Source organism: Peromyscus leucopus, chromosome 19 (genome assembly GCF_004664715.2).
Source record: "Peromyscus leucopus breed LL Stock chromosome 19, UCI_PerLeu_2.1, whole genome shotgun sequence".
Taxonomy (NCBI): Eukaryota; Metazoa; Chordata; class Mammalia; order Rodentia; family Cricetidae; genus Peromyscus; species Peromyscus leucopus.
Window position 1 is genome coordinate 21694036 of NC_051079.1, and position 18102 is coordinate 21712137.

The 18102-nt window shown below is 50.6% G+C and overlaps 1 protein-coding gene across 3 annotated transcripts; it reads right to left on the reverse strand.

Annotated features, from left to right (window-relative positions):
* Positions 1-701: 701 nt before the first annotated feature.
* On the reverse strand, positions 702-16802 carry Proc (protein C, inactivator of coagulation factors Va and VIIIa). 3 transcript variants are annotated; one of them, XM_037197031.1, is made up of 9 exons: positions 16696-16802; positions 14447-14533; positions 13061-13224; positions 12323-12347; positions 12063-12200; positions 11826-11960; positions 4131-4276; positions 2847-2964; positions 702-1388 (listed from the first exon to the last, which is right to left on the reverse strand). In XM_037197031.1, the coding sequence occupies exons 1-9, from the start codon at positions 16739-16741 to the stop codon at positions 799-801; spliced, it is 1449 nt and encodes a 482-aa protein (XP_037052926.1). In that variant the 5' UTR covers positions 16742-16802; the 3' UTR covers positions 702-798. The 3 variants fall into 3 exon arrangements, with proteins under 3 accessions (XP_037052926.1, XP_037052925.1, XP_028722901.1); XM_037197030.1 differs by having other exon boundaries at positions 13061-13227; XM_028867068.2 differs by having other exon boundaries at positions 14447-14537; positions 16696-16766.
* Positions 16803-18102: the final 1300 nt, after the last annotated feature.

Consider the following 18102-nt stretch of genomic DNA (forward strand, 5'->3'; position numbering starts at 1 on the left):
TGAGATACCCTGGGCCAAAAAAAAAAAAAAAAAAAAAAAAAGTGGACAGTGCTTGAGAAACAACACATGAAGTTGTCCTCCTGCCTCCAAACACACATATGTGCATGCACACCCATATACACACACACTCACTCCCCCACCCCCACCACCCCACCCCACACTCCAGCTGCTCCCAGGAGCAATGGAGAAGCAGCTGAGCTTGGGAGTGTGTCCTTGGTTTGAATCCTGGCTCCATCACATGACCCTTCTGAGCCCCACCTGCCTCTGTCATAGGCCACTGGTAAGCTTTTCTTTTCTTTTCTTTCTTTCTTTCTTTTTTTTTTTTTTTGGTTTTTCAAGACAGAGTTTCTCTCTGTAGCTTTGCGCCTTTCCTGGATCTTGCTCTGTAGACCAGACTGGCCTTGAACTCACAAAGATCGCCTGCCTCTGCCTCCCGAGTGCTGGTCTTTCTGAAACCCCAAGAAAGGCTAGTCTCTTGTAGTGACATTAAAAAATTTCCTGTCTATAAACCACCATCCCCAAGTTATATCAGCCTCAGACCCTGCTGGATCTTCCCCTACTCCCACCCCACAGAACTGCTCTGGGAGTTAAGCAGATTCTTTTCATAAAGCACCTGGTGTGTAGTAGATGCTCAGTTAATGTTACTTTTCTCCAGTATAGCCCATAAAAAGGATGGAAAGACAGACAGGAACTCAAGTGGGTATGTTTGTTACATGCCCCTTTAATGTCCTCTGCTGTGGTATTCACGAGCCCAGCCTCACTCTAAGAGTGAGGTCCAGACATGAGCAGCGAGAGGTGCTACACCCCCTGGCTCTTCGGGGAGGCATCCTTGTCGTCAATGTGGCTGTGGATCCATTCTAGGTAGCGGCTTACTTTGGTGTAGACGCCATAGTTGTTGAGGTGCCCACAGCCCTCACCCCAGCTCACTAGGCCCACAAGGAACCAGGTGCCCCGAAAGAAGACCACCATAGGTCCCCCACTGTCCCCGTCACAGGCGTCCCGGCTGTCACCAAGGATGCCCGCACACAGCATGTTCTCCGAGACCACGTTGCTCATGACCTGCATGCACTCATTCCGTGGGGCCACAGGGATGCGGATGAAGGTGAGGATGGAGGTACGGTTCCTCCTCCCGTCTTTAACTCTGTCACTCTGATAGCCCCAGCCTGTCACCACCGTCTCCCGGCCGGCCTGAGTGAGCTCCCGCTCTGCCAGGCCGTTGTCTGGCAGGCAGATGGGCACTATGGTCTTAGAGAGAGTAGCTGGCTGGGCCAGGCGGAGCAGGGCGATGTCGTTGTCACTGGTGCCCCGACTGTAGTTAGGGTGGACGAGGACCTCCTTGATGTCCAGGTCCAATTCCCAGTGGTCCCTGCGCCGTAGATCATACTCACCTGCAAAGCAAGGACGCTATCAGAGTAGGCTGGGAGGGGGCGGGAGGAGCCTGCCTGTCCTCAGTGCTTCTGCTGCCCAGCTGCGCGAAGCCCTGAGCTGGGTCCCCGTGCCCCAGATCCTTAGCAGAGGTGAGTTTTCCTGCCAGGAGCATTAGGAGATGGGCCCAAGGGCATAAGGGGCAGCGGGGCCGCTCTGCACTCAGAATCCACAGTGGAAAGAACAGAGAAGCCAGAGACGCCTGTAGACGGCAGGAAGGGAACAAAGGTCAACGCTGCTGGAGAGACTAGCTCCATGGCGGCCAGACCCAAAGGGGGTCGGTCATCAGTAAGCCCCAGGCGCTGCTAGGAACAATGGTCTGGACCACAGAGAAGAGACAGGTCCTCCCTACGAGCTGATGGCTCCGGAAAGCAGGGCCACAGGCCGCTGTCCACGCTGAAGGTGTATCATATCGATTTTGTCATTCTCAGGGTACCCTTTCTTTTATTATGCATGCCCTTGCATATGTATGTATGTGTGTGCTTGTGTCCATGGAGGGTGCCTGTGCGTGTGTGAGTGCATACAGAGGCCAAAGGTCAATGCTGGGTGTCTTCTTCCTCAATCACTCTCCACCTTATATACCTCTCACTGAAGCTGAAGGTCACATATGCAGCTGGACTGGCTGGTCAGCAGGCCCCAGAGACCCTCCTGTCTCTGCCTCTTAGCGGTACACTACCACATCTGGATTCCACATGGGTGCTGGGCGTTGAACTCAAGTCCTCATCTTTTTTTTTTTTTTTAAGATTTATTTATTTATTATGTATACAGTGTTCTGTCTGCATATACACCTGCAGGTCAGAAGAGGGCACCAGATCTCATTATAGATGGCTGTGAGTCACCATGTGGTTGCTGGGAATTGAACTCAGGACCACTGGAAGAACAGCCAGTGCTCTTAACCTCTGAGCCATCTCTCCAGCCCCTCAAGTCCTTATCTTGACCCCTAGGCTATTCCTTGGCCCGCTTTTCTTCTTTTTGGTGTAGTGTCTGCTAAAAGCCCCTCCAGAAATCGTCACAGAGTAGGGCCTAGACTTGGGGGCCCTCAGACTCCTGGGGGAGCAGCTAGCAAGGCGGGCCAGTGTTGACGCCGCTCCACCCTGTCAGTCTTTGTGAAGCTCACACAGAGTCCTGGGTCTGACCATGGCCAGGCGCTGAGGCCTACACAGAGCTGGCTCCCTAGGAGTGGGAGTGAGGAGACCTGGCTGTGTGACACCCCTCACTTACAAACGTGTGGACCTAGGTCTGAAATGAGCTGACTGGAGTCCCAGTGTGAACCTGTCCGTGCTAACACAGATGCCTCTGTCCCCCAAGCGTCCTCTGTGGAGCCGAAGTCACTGTCAGCATCGCCCACCCTGGGACAGCAAGCCTGCTTCCCCTGCTCCATCCCTGGCCTCCGGCTGCTCCTGCCCGGCTGCAGCCCTCACCAAGCCTCACGGTAAGCTTCTTGGTGTTCTCCATGCAGTGGGCCGCCGTCAGCACCCAGGAGGTGTGGATGAGCACTCCTCCGCAGGCCAGCTTCTTCTTGGAGTCCAGGAGAACTGCCTGAAAGTAACATCACAGGGCTGCCTCTGACAACTCCTAGCACGGGATCCAAGTCTTACATGGCTCTCAGTAGTTCTCAAGCACTCCCCTGCGTTCCTGGTCCCACTGGCACACATAGACTTAAGGTCTTTCCCAGTGTTTTCTCTTTGTTACACGGTCTGGTGTTGGCCTGTGTCAGGGCATCTCCCTGACATAGCCTGTGCAGTTCCTATAATCACCTTCTGCCAGACCAGGGTCAAAGCGCTCTCCTGCTGGAGCTTGGGCCAGGCCTTGCATCCTCAGGGAAACCTTTGTGGCACTCAGGCTGCTTGAGGTATCTCTCTTGGGCCTCCCTCTGCCCCCGTCCTGATGGCCATCCTGGTTCTCATCCTACTGAGCTATTTCCAGAGTTTTCTAAGCTCCCCGAATCGGTGAACTGCTAGTATACGCCTCATCCAGAGCCTGGCGAAGGTGAGAAACAACCAATTTTCACTCCTATGTCGAAGCTGGGGATGCTCGGGGGTCAGCACTCCCTTCTAGCTCTCCTATACAAGACCCTGCTCCAGAAACATAGTCCCCGCCTCAGTTCCCAGTCACAAAAGCTCTGTCTCTCCATCCCTTCCTCAACACTGGACCGCTTCCTCCTGCTTGCTGTCTATGCTGTCTGGCTAGTTTTATGTCACCCCGACACAAGTCGGAGGCATCCGAAAGGAGGGACACTCACTTGAGAAAATGCCTCCATGGGATCCCATTGGAAGGCACCTTCCTAATTTGTGATTGACAGAGGGTGTCCCAGCCCATAGCCGGTGTGGCAACACATGGGCTGGTGCCCTGGCTTCTATAACAAAGCAGGCTGAGCAAGCTTGGAGAGCAAGCCAGTGAGCAGCACCCCTCCATGGCCTCTGCATCAGTTTCTGCCCCCCAGGTCCCTGCCCTGCTTGAATCCCTGTCCTGATTTCCTTTGGTGGTGCACCGTAATGTAGAAATGTAAGCCGAACAAACTCTTTCCTTCCCAAGTTTGTCTGGTCATGGTGTTGCGTCCCAGCACCAGTAACTCTAACAAGACACAGGCCGTTCCCGGCACATGCCAGCTCCTAGCCTTACCAGCTCTCACCCTGTCCCCTCGAGCAGCAACACTGGTCTCGAGCCAGCGGGGGTCCCAGAAGACTGTCTCCCCCCCCCCTCACCTGCCAAGGACTGTCCCCCTGCTTCGTCAGCGTTCCGTTGACGATCCTTGGGTCGACTTCTTGCTCATCTTCTGGGTCTGTGTCCCGTTTGACGTTCTTCCGTTTCTTCTCTATCCGCCTCCCCAGCTTCCCGCATGGGAAATTCACTAAAGGTAAAAGAGAGGAGGTGGTAAAGGGCCCCCCAGGCAAGACTCCCCAGGACCATCTGTCCTCGGCAGGCTTGGCTGCCACCATGGAGGATTCAAGAAGTGCAGCTTGGGACTCACAATCACATAGTGCCACCTATTGGCGAGAACTGGCCAAGCACTATTACTACCTAAGTGTCACTGAACTGATGAGGAAAGATATCCCGGACTCATGCTCCAGGGCTATGGGTGATCATCCCCGAGATACATAAGAGAAGGCTCCTGTTCAGATGCTACCAAGCTCCTCAGGGGATAATAAATTACATGGAGTGATCTGGGGAATAGAACTCAGTTTCTAGAATGCTTGCCTAGCACACATAAGTCCCTGGATTAGATCCCAAAGTAACGCACATCTATAACCACAGGACTGGAGAAGTAGAGTTCTAGGATCTGAAATCCAAGATCATCCTAGGCTACATAGTGAGTTTTAGGTCAGCCTGGGCTACATAGTGAGTTTTTAGGTCAGCCTGTGCTACATGTGACACTCTCTCAACGTAGGGGGGCAGATTATGGAGAAAGAGCTAAGTATTCTTTTTTTTCCCTAGGTGTTTATAAGTGTTTGGCTTGCATGTATGCAAGTACACTGTATTTAAGTACACTGTGTGTGTTTGGTGCCCTCAGAGACAGGAAGAGGTCATCAGATCCTCTGAAACTGGAACTAAGAACAGTTGTGAGCTGTCACGTAGGTGATGGGAATCAAATTAGGGTCCTCTGCAAGGACAGCAAGTATTCTAAACTGCTGAGACATTCTACCAGCCCCAGAAGGGTGTGTGTGTGTGTGTGTGTGTGTGTGTGTGTGTGTGTGTGTGCACGTGTGTCCAGTTGCACATGCATGTAGAAGCCGGAGGTCAACATTGAGTGTCTTTCTTGTTTCTATGCCTTAGTTTTGAGACAAGCTCTCACTGAGTGTAGAGCTTGACTGATGGGTGACTCCCAGGGATCCTGCTGTCTCCGCCCTCCCTGCCAGCATTCTGGGGTGACAGGCACATGCGCACAACCACGTTTGGCTTTTTTATGCAGATGCTGGGGCCCCAACTTGTGCTTGCATGGAAGCTCTGTATCAACAGAGCTGTCTCCAGCTCTGAGTGATTCTCGGAAAGCATCACTTTGAAGTCTCTCTTCCCATAGCAGTGGGCACATCATTGGAAATCTGGGAGCGGATGGTCTGCAAGATCTGCTCCTGTGAGTGCTGAATGCCAGTTGGGGGGAATCTAACTGGTGAAACAGGGGGACGCCATCCACAGGGCAAGTAAGGAATGACAGAATGGAAAGCAGGCAGCAGCAGTGAAATTCCAGGAGCCAGCCAGCAGGTAGACACAGCACCTGACTTGGCAAACTGAGAAGCAAAAATCCCCCCTAGGAGCAAAGTTCCCAGAGACTGGGATTTCATACACAGTACCCTTTAGGAGTCCTCTGAACCCCTGGGGTGGGGGCAGTTCAGCCATGACTGCACATGGGGCACGGTGTGAGCCGACAAGAGGGGTTTGGAGGGCCCTCCTCGTGGCTTGACCCTCCTTTTCTCACCTACAGAGCCCATCGGTGCAGAAGGTGAACCAGGGGCCGTGAGAAAGGGACTTCAGACAGTTGCATGGCAAAGAGCGGCATGGTTAGGAGACCACAGGCTGCAAAGAAGACAGGGCCTCTGCCCGCCCTGCTCCTGGTGCTGGAAGGCAACTGAGAGCACCCGCCAGCCTCGCAGGCACCCTTCCCAAACCCCGCCACGGTGGTAAGACCGAAGGAGCTGAGCCAAGATTCTGCCAATAACTCTAGCCTGCAGGAAGCCATGCTCATGGGGACTTCTTGAAACTTCCTGTCCATATACACTCAGTTCAAAATACAAAGTTGAGGACCTGGAGAAACGTTTCAGCATTTGGGAGCACTGAGTGCACCTCTGGGAGACCCAGGTTCAATTCCCAGCAACCACGTGGTGGCTCACAACTGTCTGTAACTCACAACTGTCTGTAACTCCAGTTCCAGGATCCATGGCAACAGACATGCATGTGGTGCACATATATACTACACACACAGGCAAAATACCCATACACATAAAATAAACAAATCTCCCAAGTAATTACAGAGTTTAAAAGCGTGTTTCTGTACAGGGACTAGAAGATAGAGCTGTAAATAGTTTCCTGAAAAAATGCAAAGTCAGGGCTGGGGACAAAGCTCAGTTGGTAGAGTGCTTGCCTGGCATGTTTAAAGCTCCGAGTTTCACCCCTAGCACCAAATAAAATCGGGTGTGCATGGCCATAGTCCCAGCACTCTGGAGGTAAAGGCAGGAGAATAGGAAAATCAGTCATCGCCAGCAACACAATGAGTTCAGTGCCAGCTTGGGATACATGAGAAGACTGTTCCAGGAAAATAGTGGGACGTGGGAAATAGAAGAGGCACTGAGCATGAATGTTGTAAGAGATCCAGAAAGACACAACAGGGAGAGCACGGGGTGGGGGGGTTGCGGGGAGCGTCAACAAAATCAAAATGCAGGGAAGCAGGTAGGCAACCTCCAGGCTCTCAGTCTCCCTCCTCTTTTCCAAATCCAATCCTCCCGCTCATGCACATCTTGGCAGCATACCGCTGTGTAGCCTCCCCTTCCTCCGTGCCCCACCTCCAGCGATGGTGAGGATCTTCTCCTACAGGCTCCCTCAGCACCCTATCCTGCTGTCTCAGCCTCCAACTTCCACAGGCACTCCCTGAATACCCAGTGGCCATACCTGGCAGGATCCCAGATGTGCTCTCAACCAGGCAACCCATAGCCATAGCACTCCTTAAGAACCAGAAAGGGCAACAGAAACCAAAGACGAGAACACCATCAGCTCCTACAATTACAATCACCCCAAACCCAGATGCGTAGACGCCGGTGTAAAAACACAATCAACAACAATATGTCTCCTCTAAAGCCCAGCAACCCTACCACAGCAGGCCCTGAGCAATGCAATGTAGTTGAAGCACCAGACAAGGACTTCAAAAACGGCCTTTATGAATACACTCTGTTCATTTCCTTAGAGAGGAAATGGATAAATACATTAAAGAAATCTGTGAGAACAAAAACAGTGTAATGAGAGGAAGAAAACAGTTCAAGACTTACAAGTGCAAATAGAATCAATAAATACAATTCAAACTGAGGGAAAACTGCAAGTGAAACATGTAGGAACTTGAGCAGGAAACTCAGAGGCAAACCTCATCAACAGAATACAAGAGATGGAAGAGAGAATCTCAGGCATTGAAGATAAGATAGAAGAAACAGACACCTTGGTCAAAGTAAATGTTAAATAAATTAAAAAAAAAAATCCAGGCGCAAAACATCCAGGAAATCTGGGACACTATGAGAAGACCAAGTCTAGGAATAATAGGAATAGAGGAAGGAGAAGGAACACAGGCCAAAGACACAGAAAATGTTTTCCACAAAATCATAGAAGAAAATTTCCTGAACCTCAAAAAGGAGATAACTATTAAGGTACAAGAAGCATACAGAACACCAAACAGAGTGGACCAGAAAAATGAATTCCCTTCCTCACACAATAATAAAAACAATAAACATACAGAACAAAAAATATTAAAAGCTGAAAAGGAAAAGGGGAAGGGGGCAAATAACAAAGGCAAACCTGTAAGAATAGCACCTGGCTTCTCCATGGAGATTCTAAAAGCCAGAAGGTCCTGGATAGATGCTCTACAAACTCTAAGAGACCACAGATGCCAGCCCAGACTATTATATCAGTAAAACTTTCAATCACAGTAGATGGAGAAAGAAAGGCAAATGGTGTTGGTCAAATTGGATGGTTGTGTGTAGAAGAATGCAAATAGATCTATATTTAGCACTCCGCACAAAACTCAACGACAAATGCATCAAAGACCTTAACATAAGGACAGACACACTGAACCTGACAGAAGAGAAAGTAGGTAATAGCCTTGAACTCATTTATGCAGGCAAAGACTTTCTGAACGGAATACCAATATTACAGGCACCAAGATCAACATTAATAAATGGGACCTCATGAAATGGAAAAGCTTCTGTAAGGCAAAGGACACCATTATTCGGACAAAGTGGCAGGCTGCAGAATGGGAAAAGATCTTTACCAACTACACATCTGACAGAGGGTTGATATTTAAAATGTGTAAAGAACTCAAAAAATGGACAGCAAGAAAACAAACAACCCAATTTAAAAATTGTATATGGATATAAACAGAATTCTCAAAAAAGGAATCCACACAAATGGCTGTGAAGCACTGAAAGAAATTTTCAGCATCCTTAGTCAGGAGGGAAATGTAAATCAAATTACTTTGAAATTTTGTCTTACACTAATCAGAATGGCCAAGATCAATAAAACAACCGACAGCTGGTTCTGCTGAAGATGTGAAGTAAGGGGGATGCTCACCCATTGCTGGTGGGAGTGAAAACTTGTGCAGTCACTATGGAAATCAATGTGGCAGTCCCTCAGGAAGATGGGACTCATCTCCCTCAAGATCCAGCTATACCACTCTTGGGCATACACCAAAAAGATGCTTCATCCTACTACAGAGACACCTGCTCAACCATATTCATAATAGCCAGAAACTGGAAACAACTTACATGTTTATCAGTAGATAAATGGATGAAAATAATGTGGTATGTTTACACAACGAAATATTACTCAGATCTAAAGTAAATAAATGAATAAATCATAAAATTCACAAGTAAATGGATGGAACTAGAAAAAAAAATCATCCTGAGTGAGCTAACTCAAACCCAGAAAGACAAATATGGTCTGTCTTCTCTTATATGTGGATGTTAGTTGTTAAGTCATTGACAAGCAAGCTACAGTCCATATAACCACAGAGGTTAAGTAGCCAGTAAGGGACTATGGAGGAGGGATGGATCTCCCTAGGAAGGGGAAATAGAATAAATAGTTATGGATGGACTAGATAGGGGAGGGCCTGGAATGGGAGGACTGAACAGAGAGGGGAGGGAAGATGGGGTGAGGTGGGAACATGGGGGAGGGATGGCTAAAACTAAGGGCCATTTGAGGGGTCATATGGAAACCTAGCACAGTAGAAGCTTCTTATAGTATGCACATATATGAAGACAATCTAAATGAAATTGCTGAATAATAAGGGAGGCAGAAGGACAACTGGATGTTTCTTGCCACCAAAGGAAGCTTCCAGTACCAGGAATGGATTACATCTAATTGAGTTCTTTGCCAAAGGTATCCCATGGGAACCTCCAAACAACCCAGCCTAGTGCCAAGGTTGTTGGTGGTTCTCCACAAACTGATGGTAAATTAAAGTCCCTGTTGCTGCTGACAACACCCACAAAACTCACTGAGCACGGGGAATGACAGCTGGTGCCTTCTCAGAGCCTTCGCCCCATGGAGTAGTATCCATGGTACTGGAAGGTACTCTGCATGCTGCCCAAGGAGAAGGGTTAAAAAACCAACACAGCTACAGACCCTTCCATCTACAAGAGTGCCCTGCCCGCAAGGCACATTGGGGCAGCAGTGGCACAAAGCTTGTGGGAATAACCAACCAGTGTCTGCTTTGACTTAAGGCCCTCTCCATGAGGTGGAACCCATGCCCAACGCAGCTTGGGTGGCCAAGAACCTGAGGGTAGATAGGCCAGAGACAAGGGGGGAACCAGATACCACTGCTCTCTAAAGGAACCCAGCAATCCAATGACTCCTAATGACATCTGCTGTCCTCATAGATCAGTGCCTTGCTCAACCCTCATCAGAGAAGCTTCCACCTGCAGGAGGTGAGACAAAGAGAGAGACCCACAGCCAGGCAACATGCAGAGAGTGAGAGACCTTGGAATATTCAGCCCTAAAAGGGATGAATCCACCAAATTCCTCCCCTCAGGGCTCAGGGAACTCTGTGGAAGAGGAGACAGAAAGAGTGGAAGAGCCAGAGGGGATGGAGGACACCGAGGCATCAAGGCCTTCTAGACACAACACACGAACTCAAAGAGACTGTCGGCATGCACAGGGCCTGCTCGGGTCTGCACCAGATGGGCCCTGAGCTGAGAGGAGAAGTGGACACGCGCCCCATCCCTAATCCAGAAGCTAGCTCCAATTGATAGCCACTTGTAAATGAAAAGTAAGCTTCCCCCAAGGGAACCTTACTAGGGAAACAAACCTCTCTTAAGTATTGGCCCCATGCCCAGCAGTAGATGGCCCACACAGGAGGAAGTGAACTGGAGGTTCTTTCATAATGCTAAGTCAGGGTTTTGTTTTTTTTTTTTTTAACCTTACAGATCCTCAGCCTATATATTATGGGCTCCAGTTTTGGTTTTTTATGGGATTCCTGTGTGTGCAAATGTGTGTGCGTGTGTGCGTGTGTGCATCTACATGCATTTCTTGTGTTTTCCTTTGACTCTTTTTCTTACCTGTTTTGTCATATCTCAATTTTTAAACTTTATCTTATTTTATTATTATTCCTTAGATACCTGTTTTCTAAGGAGAGAAAGAAAGGATGTGGATCAGGATGGGAGGGGAGGTGGGGATGAACTGGAAAGAGTGTTGTGGGGGCATGCAATCATATTTGTATAAAAAATATTTTTTTAACAGGTTCCATGTTCACATATTTATTTTATACATACAGATTATATGTGAAACATTTTTATTTAAAATATGTGAAACATTTTTATTTAAAAAATTTTAAACTCAGCCAGGCGGTGGTGGTTCATGCTTTTAATGCCAGCACTCAGAAGGTAGAGGCAGGCTGATCTCTGTGAGTTTGAGGCCAGCCTGGTCTACAGAGTGAGTTCCAGGACAGTCAGGGAAACACAGAGAAACCCTGTCTGAAAATAAAACAAAAAATTTTTTAAAAAACTCTTGATATTTAAATGCTAATCATTTATAACACTTTACTAAGGTTTTATAGGGGTAAGATCTTTTTTTAAACAATATTCTTTTTTCTTTTTTAATCTTACTTTTTTGTTTGTTTGTTTGTTTTTTGAGACGGAGTTTCTTTGTGTAGCCTTAGCTGTCCTAGAACTCACTCTGGCCTGGAACTCACAGAGATCCACCCGCTTCTGGCTCCTGAGTGCTGAGATTAAAGGCGTGCATGACCACTGCTGGACTACCCTGACTTTTTAAACTACACACTTAAGTAAACATTCAAAAGAAAAATTCAAGGAAAATTGAAAATGAAGGCAAAACCAGGGTTCTGCAAGGAAGTAACACATCCAGAAGGGTAGGTGGAAGAAGACACTGATGACCTGGTTCCTAGGTCCCCTCAGAGTGTGTGTGTGTGTGTGTGTGTGTGTGTGTGTGTGTGTGTGTGTGACAGAGACAGAGGCAGACGACAGTTGTGCTCTAGGGTATGTCCAGGCTGGCAAACTGGCAAGAGTCTACACACAGGGTCGGGGGTGAGGGGGGAGCGGGGTATGTCCACCTGTCTAGGGTCCCCAAGATGTGCTTGATTTCTGGGAGCGCGCTCCCTCCTGGCCTGTGTTGGCCGGGTGCTCTCTGCAGGGCTGCCTTGGCTCACCCCGGCCTGTATGGGGCAGGGTGCTCTCTGCAGACCTGCCTTGGCTCACCGGTGGACTTGCAGCGCATGTGGTCATCTGCCAGCTCGTAGCCTGGAGCGCAGGCGCAGCGCCGACTGCCACCCTCCTCTAGACAGTAGTGCAAGCAGCCTCCGTTGTTCACCTGGCAGTTGTAGAAGCCCTGCTCTGTGCGACAGGAGAGTGCAGATAGCTCGTAGTGGCCCTACTGGGTTCCAGATCCCACCTCAGCCCACCCCGCTGCCTCTGCCGCTGCCGTGGTCCGCTCACCCTGCTGGCAGAACCTGCCCTCCCAGCCCTTATGGCAGAAGCAGATGTAGCTGCCCAGGCTGTCGATGCATGTGCCATGCCCGCAGCACGGGCTGTCGCACTGGTGGTCCGAGGGCGGAGCCGCACACTGGTCACCATCTGTGAAAGACAGCGCGATGGGGCAGTAGAGGATGGTGGGTACCTCCATTTTCCTCTCCAACCTCCGCGACCCTGAAGCAAGCATCGACTATCCTTCATGCAGGTGTCTAGGACTCACTCACCGAAGTACTTGATCCAGAAGGCCAGCTGTGGCGGGAGAGAAGAGTGTCAGGGCCCAGCACCACCACCTAGGCCAAGCCCGCAAGGCATTGCCTCCCCCTGGATGTGAGCGGTCCAGGGAGTGGAAAGGACTTCCAGACCAACAGCTGCCCACCCCACTACACCCCTCAACATGCAGCCCGAGTCTGCTCACTGCCTCCTCAGTGGAAAGTGTCTAAAGCCCTACAGTCTGTTCTGCCTCGTCAGCCCCGTCATTCCCCAGCTAGCTGCCTTTGGAGCGTCTGGGCTGGAGACATGACTGGCTGGCTCTGAGTCTGTTTCTAACTAGGCCTCAACTGACCAAGGCTCAGAGTGCCCCATGGAGACAGACATTAGAAAGTCTTGGTCACACACATAACCATAAGGTGCAGGGTATCTTGGAGGAGAGGAAGATCACCAGGTCACAGGGAGGGAGAGACAGGGAAGAGAGGCAGCAGTGGCCAGTGGCCACTGAGGGCTGCCCAGATTGCCTTTTCCCGGAGCTGCATTTCAGGGTCCTGGTTCCTATAGTCCTCTGTGCCCTGACCAAGCCTTTAAATAAAGTCGGCACCCACATGACCAACTAATTCATATGACTCCAAAAAGGGCCCCCCAATGATAGTTGTCATGCCCCCTGCTTCTCTAGGTCCTATCCAGCCACCAGCCCCCCCCCCAACAACCCCTCCCAGCCCCACCCTCGGGACCTAGCCTTGTGGTCTTACTGTGGCATCCACATTTTGGAAAATCTCCTTGGCCTCCTCAAAGTCACAGATCTCCTCCATACACTCCCGTTCCAGGTTGCCCGGCCGCATCTCCTCCAGGAAGCTGTTGGCACGTTTGACCCGCAGCACCTGGTGGGCACGCTCACTGCTGGAGAACACTGGGTCTGCTTTGGGATGGGAGTCAATGTGGCGGAGGAGGGACCCAAGAGCGACCAAAAGGGATCTGAAGAACCCCAGCTAGAGAGAGCCTGGGAAGACCTCACCCTGGTCCCTCTGGCCTTAGTGTTCACAGCATCCACAGGAAGGACACTGTGCCCTGCTTTTCTGCTCTGTTCCCAGGTCCCTCTGGGAGAACAGCGGTATGGATCTTGTAGAGCAGGCGCTCTGAACCAGACAGATCTTCCTTTGAGAGCATGCCTGGAACACTCAACAAGGTCTTGTGCAGAACAAAATGCTTAGGGGCAATGCCAGATCCTGCTGCTGTTAAAACTGCAGTTCTGGGGCTGGAGAGATGACTCAAGGGTTAAGAGCACTGACTGGTCTTCCAGAGGTCCTGAGTTCAATTCCCAGCGACCACATGGTGGCTCACAACCATCTGTAATGAGATCTGGCGCCCTCTTCTGTGTACATAATAAATAAATAAATCTTAAAAAAAAAAAACCCAGCAAAAAAAATTACCTTCTTTAAAAAAAAAAGCTGGGCGGTGGTGGCGCACGCCTTTAATCCCAGCACTCGGGAGGCAGAACCAGGCGGATCTCTGTGAGTTCGAGGCCAGCCTGGTCTACAAAGAGAGATCCAGGACAACCTTGTCTCGAAAAACAACAACAACAACAAAAAGTAACAAAAAACTGCAGTTGTGTGTACACGAAAAAAATAACCATTGTCTAATAATAAATAGTCATAAAAGAATAAGACTGCAAAGCGACATGGGTCTCACGCTTCTCCCAGCATAGCTGAGTGAGCCCTTCTTGTCTCGGCTCTTGATTTCCAACACCCTCTATCATACAGTCCCCATCTCTTCCCCTTGGGCAGAGACACCCGGAGAACAGAGACCTGCCCCTCAGCTCTGAGAGATACCTGTCTCGGGCAGGAGAAAAGCTAAGGGGGGGGGGCTTGAGCAAGGAGTGTAGAGGAGGATGTGTCCCCCTGAGCCGAGGGGGCAGAGGGGGCAGAGAGCTGGCATGGGCAGGGCAGGGCAGGCTAGAAAAGGGCTTGGTAGGTAGATGGGGCATTTGAAGAAGGACACAAGTTCAGGAAGCTGAGGCAACTCTAGAGAGGCCATTTATGCTGGTGCCATGGGAAGCCCGTGGAGGTTCTGAGGGTTGGGGGTCGGGGGTGGGGGATGGGGGGTGGAGGGTGCGGGGTGGGGGATGGAGGCAGTCTTACCAAAAGGGGCTGGTATGCTAGAAATTCCCCAGGTGAACGCGAACAACAGGAAGATTCTCACTTGCCACATCCTGGAGCTGCTGACACCTGTCTGAGGAGAGCCTCTAAGCTCCAGGGACACCCACAGCTGCTCTGCCCCCAACACCCCCCAAAGATGGAATGAAAGGGTCGCCCCTGAGCAGGGGAGATGTCGAAGTCAATAAAGCACTTGGTGTGCAGACACGAAGACTGAAGTCTGCTCCCCAGAACCCAGGTAACGTTAAAACAAAAATCTAGGTGTCGTGGCACGTTCTTGCAATCCCAGTCCTGGGGAGGCCGAGACAAGCAGGTCCGTGTGGATTGCTGGCCGTCCAGCCAGAATTGCTAGCCTGCCTGACCAGCTCCAGGCCAGCAGGAGGCCCTGCCTCAAAAAACAAGGTAAATAGCTCCTGAAGAAAATACCTGAGGTTTATCTCTTGCCTACACACACACACACACACACACACACACACACACACACACACACACACACACACGAATGAATGAAAGAAAAGGCAAGAAAGGGAGGGAGGCAAGGGCATCTGTGTGTGCTATTGTCTGTGTGGAAGCGGGGGCTGGGAGTGGGTTACACTGTTCACAGACACAGGCAGACATTTGGTCTTTAGAGCTAGGCACACTCCAGCTACCTGAAAGCAGAGAAGTCACTGCCTGGGGGCAAATTCCAGTCCATTCTGGAGAGAGAGAAAGAGAGAGAGAGAGAGAGAGAGAGAGAGAGAGAGAGAGAGAGAGAGAGAGCTGAGCATGCAGTATTTATTTGACAAGATGTTTACATTCTCCGTGCCCCGGTGTCCTCATTTGTAAAATGGATAAAATGCCTTTCTTCTATAAAGAGTTGTTGGGGAAAAAAAAAAAAACAAAACAGTAACGCACATAAGGCCTCTTGTGTGTGCAGCACATGTGGAGACCAGGGCGTAGTAATCTCCGCTGTCCTTTCCCAGGCCTTGTCCACATTCCTCCCCCTCCCCAGGTTTTTGTTTGTTTGTTTTATAAGGTAGCCATGGCTGTCCTGGAACTTGCTATGTAGACCCGGCTGGCCTTGAACTCATAGACACCCGCCTGCTTCTGCCTCCTGAGAGCTGGAACTCAAGGGGTGCGTCACCATGCCTGGCTTCCACCTTCTTTTTTGAGACAAGGTCTCTCACAGCCTGGAATTCATCAGGTAGGCTGGCCAGCCAGCAAGGCCAAGGGGTCTACTTGTTCCTGTGCCCTAGTACTGTAAGGGATTGTAAGTGTGCGCCACCGAGTGCGCGCGACTTTTTTTTTTTTTCTTTCTTTTTTTTAAACATGTGTTCTGGGAATCCAACTCAGGTCCTCACACTTAAAGCAAGCACTTTTTCAACTGAGCCATCTCCCCAGCCCCCCCACCCCTCCTCTAAGGTGCTAAACAAGTATTGGATACTGGTGGGGAGGGGGTTGCCGCTCAGTAGAAGAGAATATGCTAAGCATGTTTAAGATTCTGGGTTCAATCCCCAACACACACACACACACACACAGAGACACAGAGACACAGACACACACACACACACACACACACACACACACACACAAACACACACACACACACACACTGTCTGTCACTATTCACTGTTACTGGCATAGTCTAGGGTTACAACCACCCCAAGAGGTCGACATTAATGTTTTCTCCCACTTTTCGTGAGAAGGAACGCAGAAGCACAGTGGAGATGAGCCGCTTATGAGAAACCTACACCTAGAAGGGGGGCAGAGCTGGGCTTCAAGGCCAAGCCTGTGTGGCCCTAGCTCTGGAACCTTAACCCCTGCCCCAAACCAATTGTCTCTAGTGTCCCCACGATCGGGTGGGCAGGCCCGCCTGTCCCCGCCACACGGCCCCTGCCGGCTCACAGTCCTCCTTTGCTGACTTCCTGGTTTACAGGTTCCATCTTAGAGGACAGGGTAGAGTAGTGGGGGTCCTGAGTATTGAGACGCCTCTGAGGACGGCTCTGGATCATGGAAAACCCCTCGGCTGAGCTCCGCTTGATCCACACAATTTGACGCGTCGAGAGGGCCACTTGGGTTATAGGGAATGCCGACCCACTGGTCAGGATAGAGTCTGGGCCTGCTTTCCCTTGGCCCCAAGCTTCAGTCAGCCTGGAGAACCTTGGCTCAAGGTTTTTACCTTCCTCACAACCCCGCTCTCCTCCCCACCCGCTTCCTCCACAGCCCTTCACAGTTTTGCCTTGAGGGGGACTTACAAGGGTGGGCCGAGGAGAAACTGCACTTTCGTCCCGGTAACGCCATGTCAGTCTGGGAGTCGGGTTAATCCGTAACCACAAATATTTGTTTTAGCCTTTGGTGTTGAACCTCCCCCTCCTCAGACAAACAAACCAGGGTTTTCTGATCCCCAGTCTGCAAGCCGCTGTGTGTCCAACGCTCACCTCTGCCTACCAAAGAAGCTGTCTAGAAGAGAGGGATGGGAGAAGCGAGGGCTGAGCATGCTTGAACAGATTGGCAAGCGTGGTCTCGTTTTAGCCTTGTAGTGACTGGTTGAGAGAGGGAACGGAATCTTTAAGAACAAACAAGCAAATATATCACAGCTTGTTCACGGGCAGCGCACTCGAAAGTGATTCCGTTATCTCATCAAATCTAGGACGCCATAAGCGCTAAGATGCTCTTACTGCCCCCTCTGTTTTACAGAGGGGACACTCAGAAGTCTTCATTACTTGCCGACATAGAGACAGAGTTGGTGGGAGGCAGGTCTGCCCTAGAACAAAGCTCGGGTTCACCTGGCCCCTTTGTGGGCTAGTGAGAAAAAAACTGCAGGGAGCTCCTCGCTAAGATGTCTGGGAAAAAGAGAGGCGGATGTAGCCCTGGCTGTTCTCCGAGCCCTTGGCATTTCCTAAGCACCTTCCTTCTGTGAGACTGGCAGTTCCAGGGGACCTACCGTCTTTCCCCTGCCCTAACGCCCTCGGTGACTTGACTCTTCTCCTCCAGGAAGTCTTTGCTCTGAACTGGGAGCTTGGCTCCAAGTGGTCAATCTGTCTTGGACCTGCGGGGAAGTTGTCTGACCCAGGGAGCCCATCAGATTTTCCATCTCAGTCCCAAAGAATAAGATCTCAGTGAGCTGACCAGGTGCGGGGCTGGATTCAGGAATTTGAAGAGGGGGGAGGGCTGGGGACACAGTCGCCCAAGTTTTTCTCCACTGGAGGTGAGGTGGTGTGTGTGTGTGTGTGTGTGTGTGTGTGTGTGTGTGTGCTCCTAAGACAGGCAGTAGGGAAGTACTGGGATGGGTGAAGCAGAGGCGAGATGGAGTGTGAGGTGCTTAGAAACGGACTAATCGGAAGTGGAGAGCCGGCGGCTGTTTGTGAACGGGCTGTGGTGGCTTCCTGCAGAACTGAGTCCCTGGTCACCCAGGCATTAAAGGCCAAATGCAAGACCACACAAGGGTCTGCTTGTGCACCCTGGAGAACTTTTTGTTTGGTTTCCATGCAACAGTTCCTACCCAACTTTCCAGGAACTTGTGAAATAAACGCTTGCTGCGTGTGCTCTTGCTCCAGGTGTGGCCGCCCCACAAGTCCGCTGCCTTTCTCCCAGCCTACCAAGCAGATGTCCGGTGTCAGCGGCTTCCTCCGCTCCCACCACTTCCGACTTCACTCAAAAGG

What these genes read in the sequence shown, in the direction of transcription:
- Proc (XM_037197030.1), bottom strand. Translation starts at nt 16,741, where the DNA reads ATGGCGTTACCGGGACGAAAGTGCAGTTTCTCCTCGGCCCACCCTT. An exon ending in TAGCATACCAGCCCCTTTTG is followed by an intron (nt 13,228 to 14,446) that starts GTAAGACTGCCT and finishes CCCATCCCAAAG; the next exon opens with CAGACCCAGTGTTCTCCAGC. An exon ending in GAAGCTTACCGTGAGGCTTG is followed by an intron (nt 1,389 to 2,846) that starts GTGAGGGCTGCA and finishes CTTGCTTTGCAG; the next exon opens with GTGAGTATGATCTACGGCGC.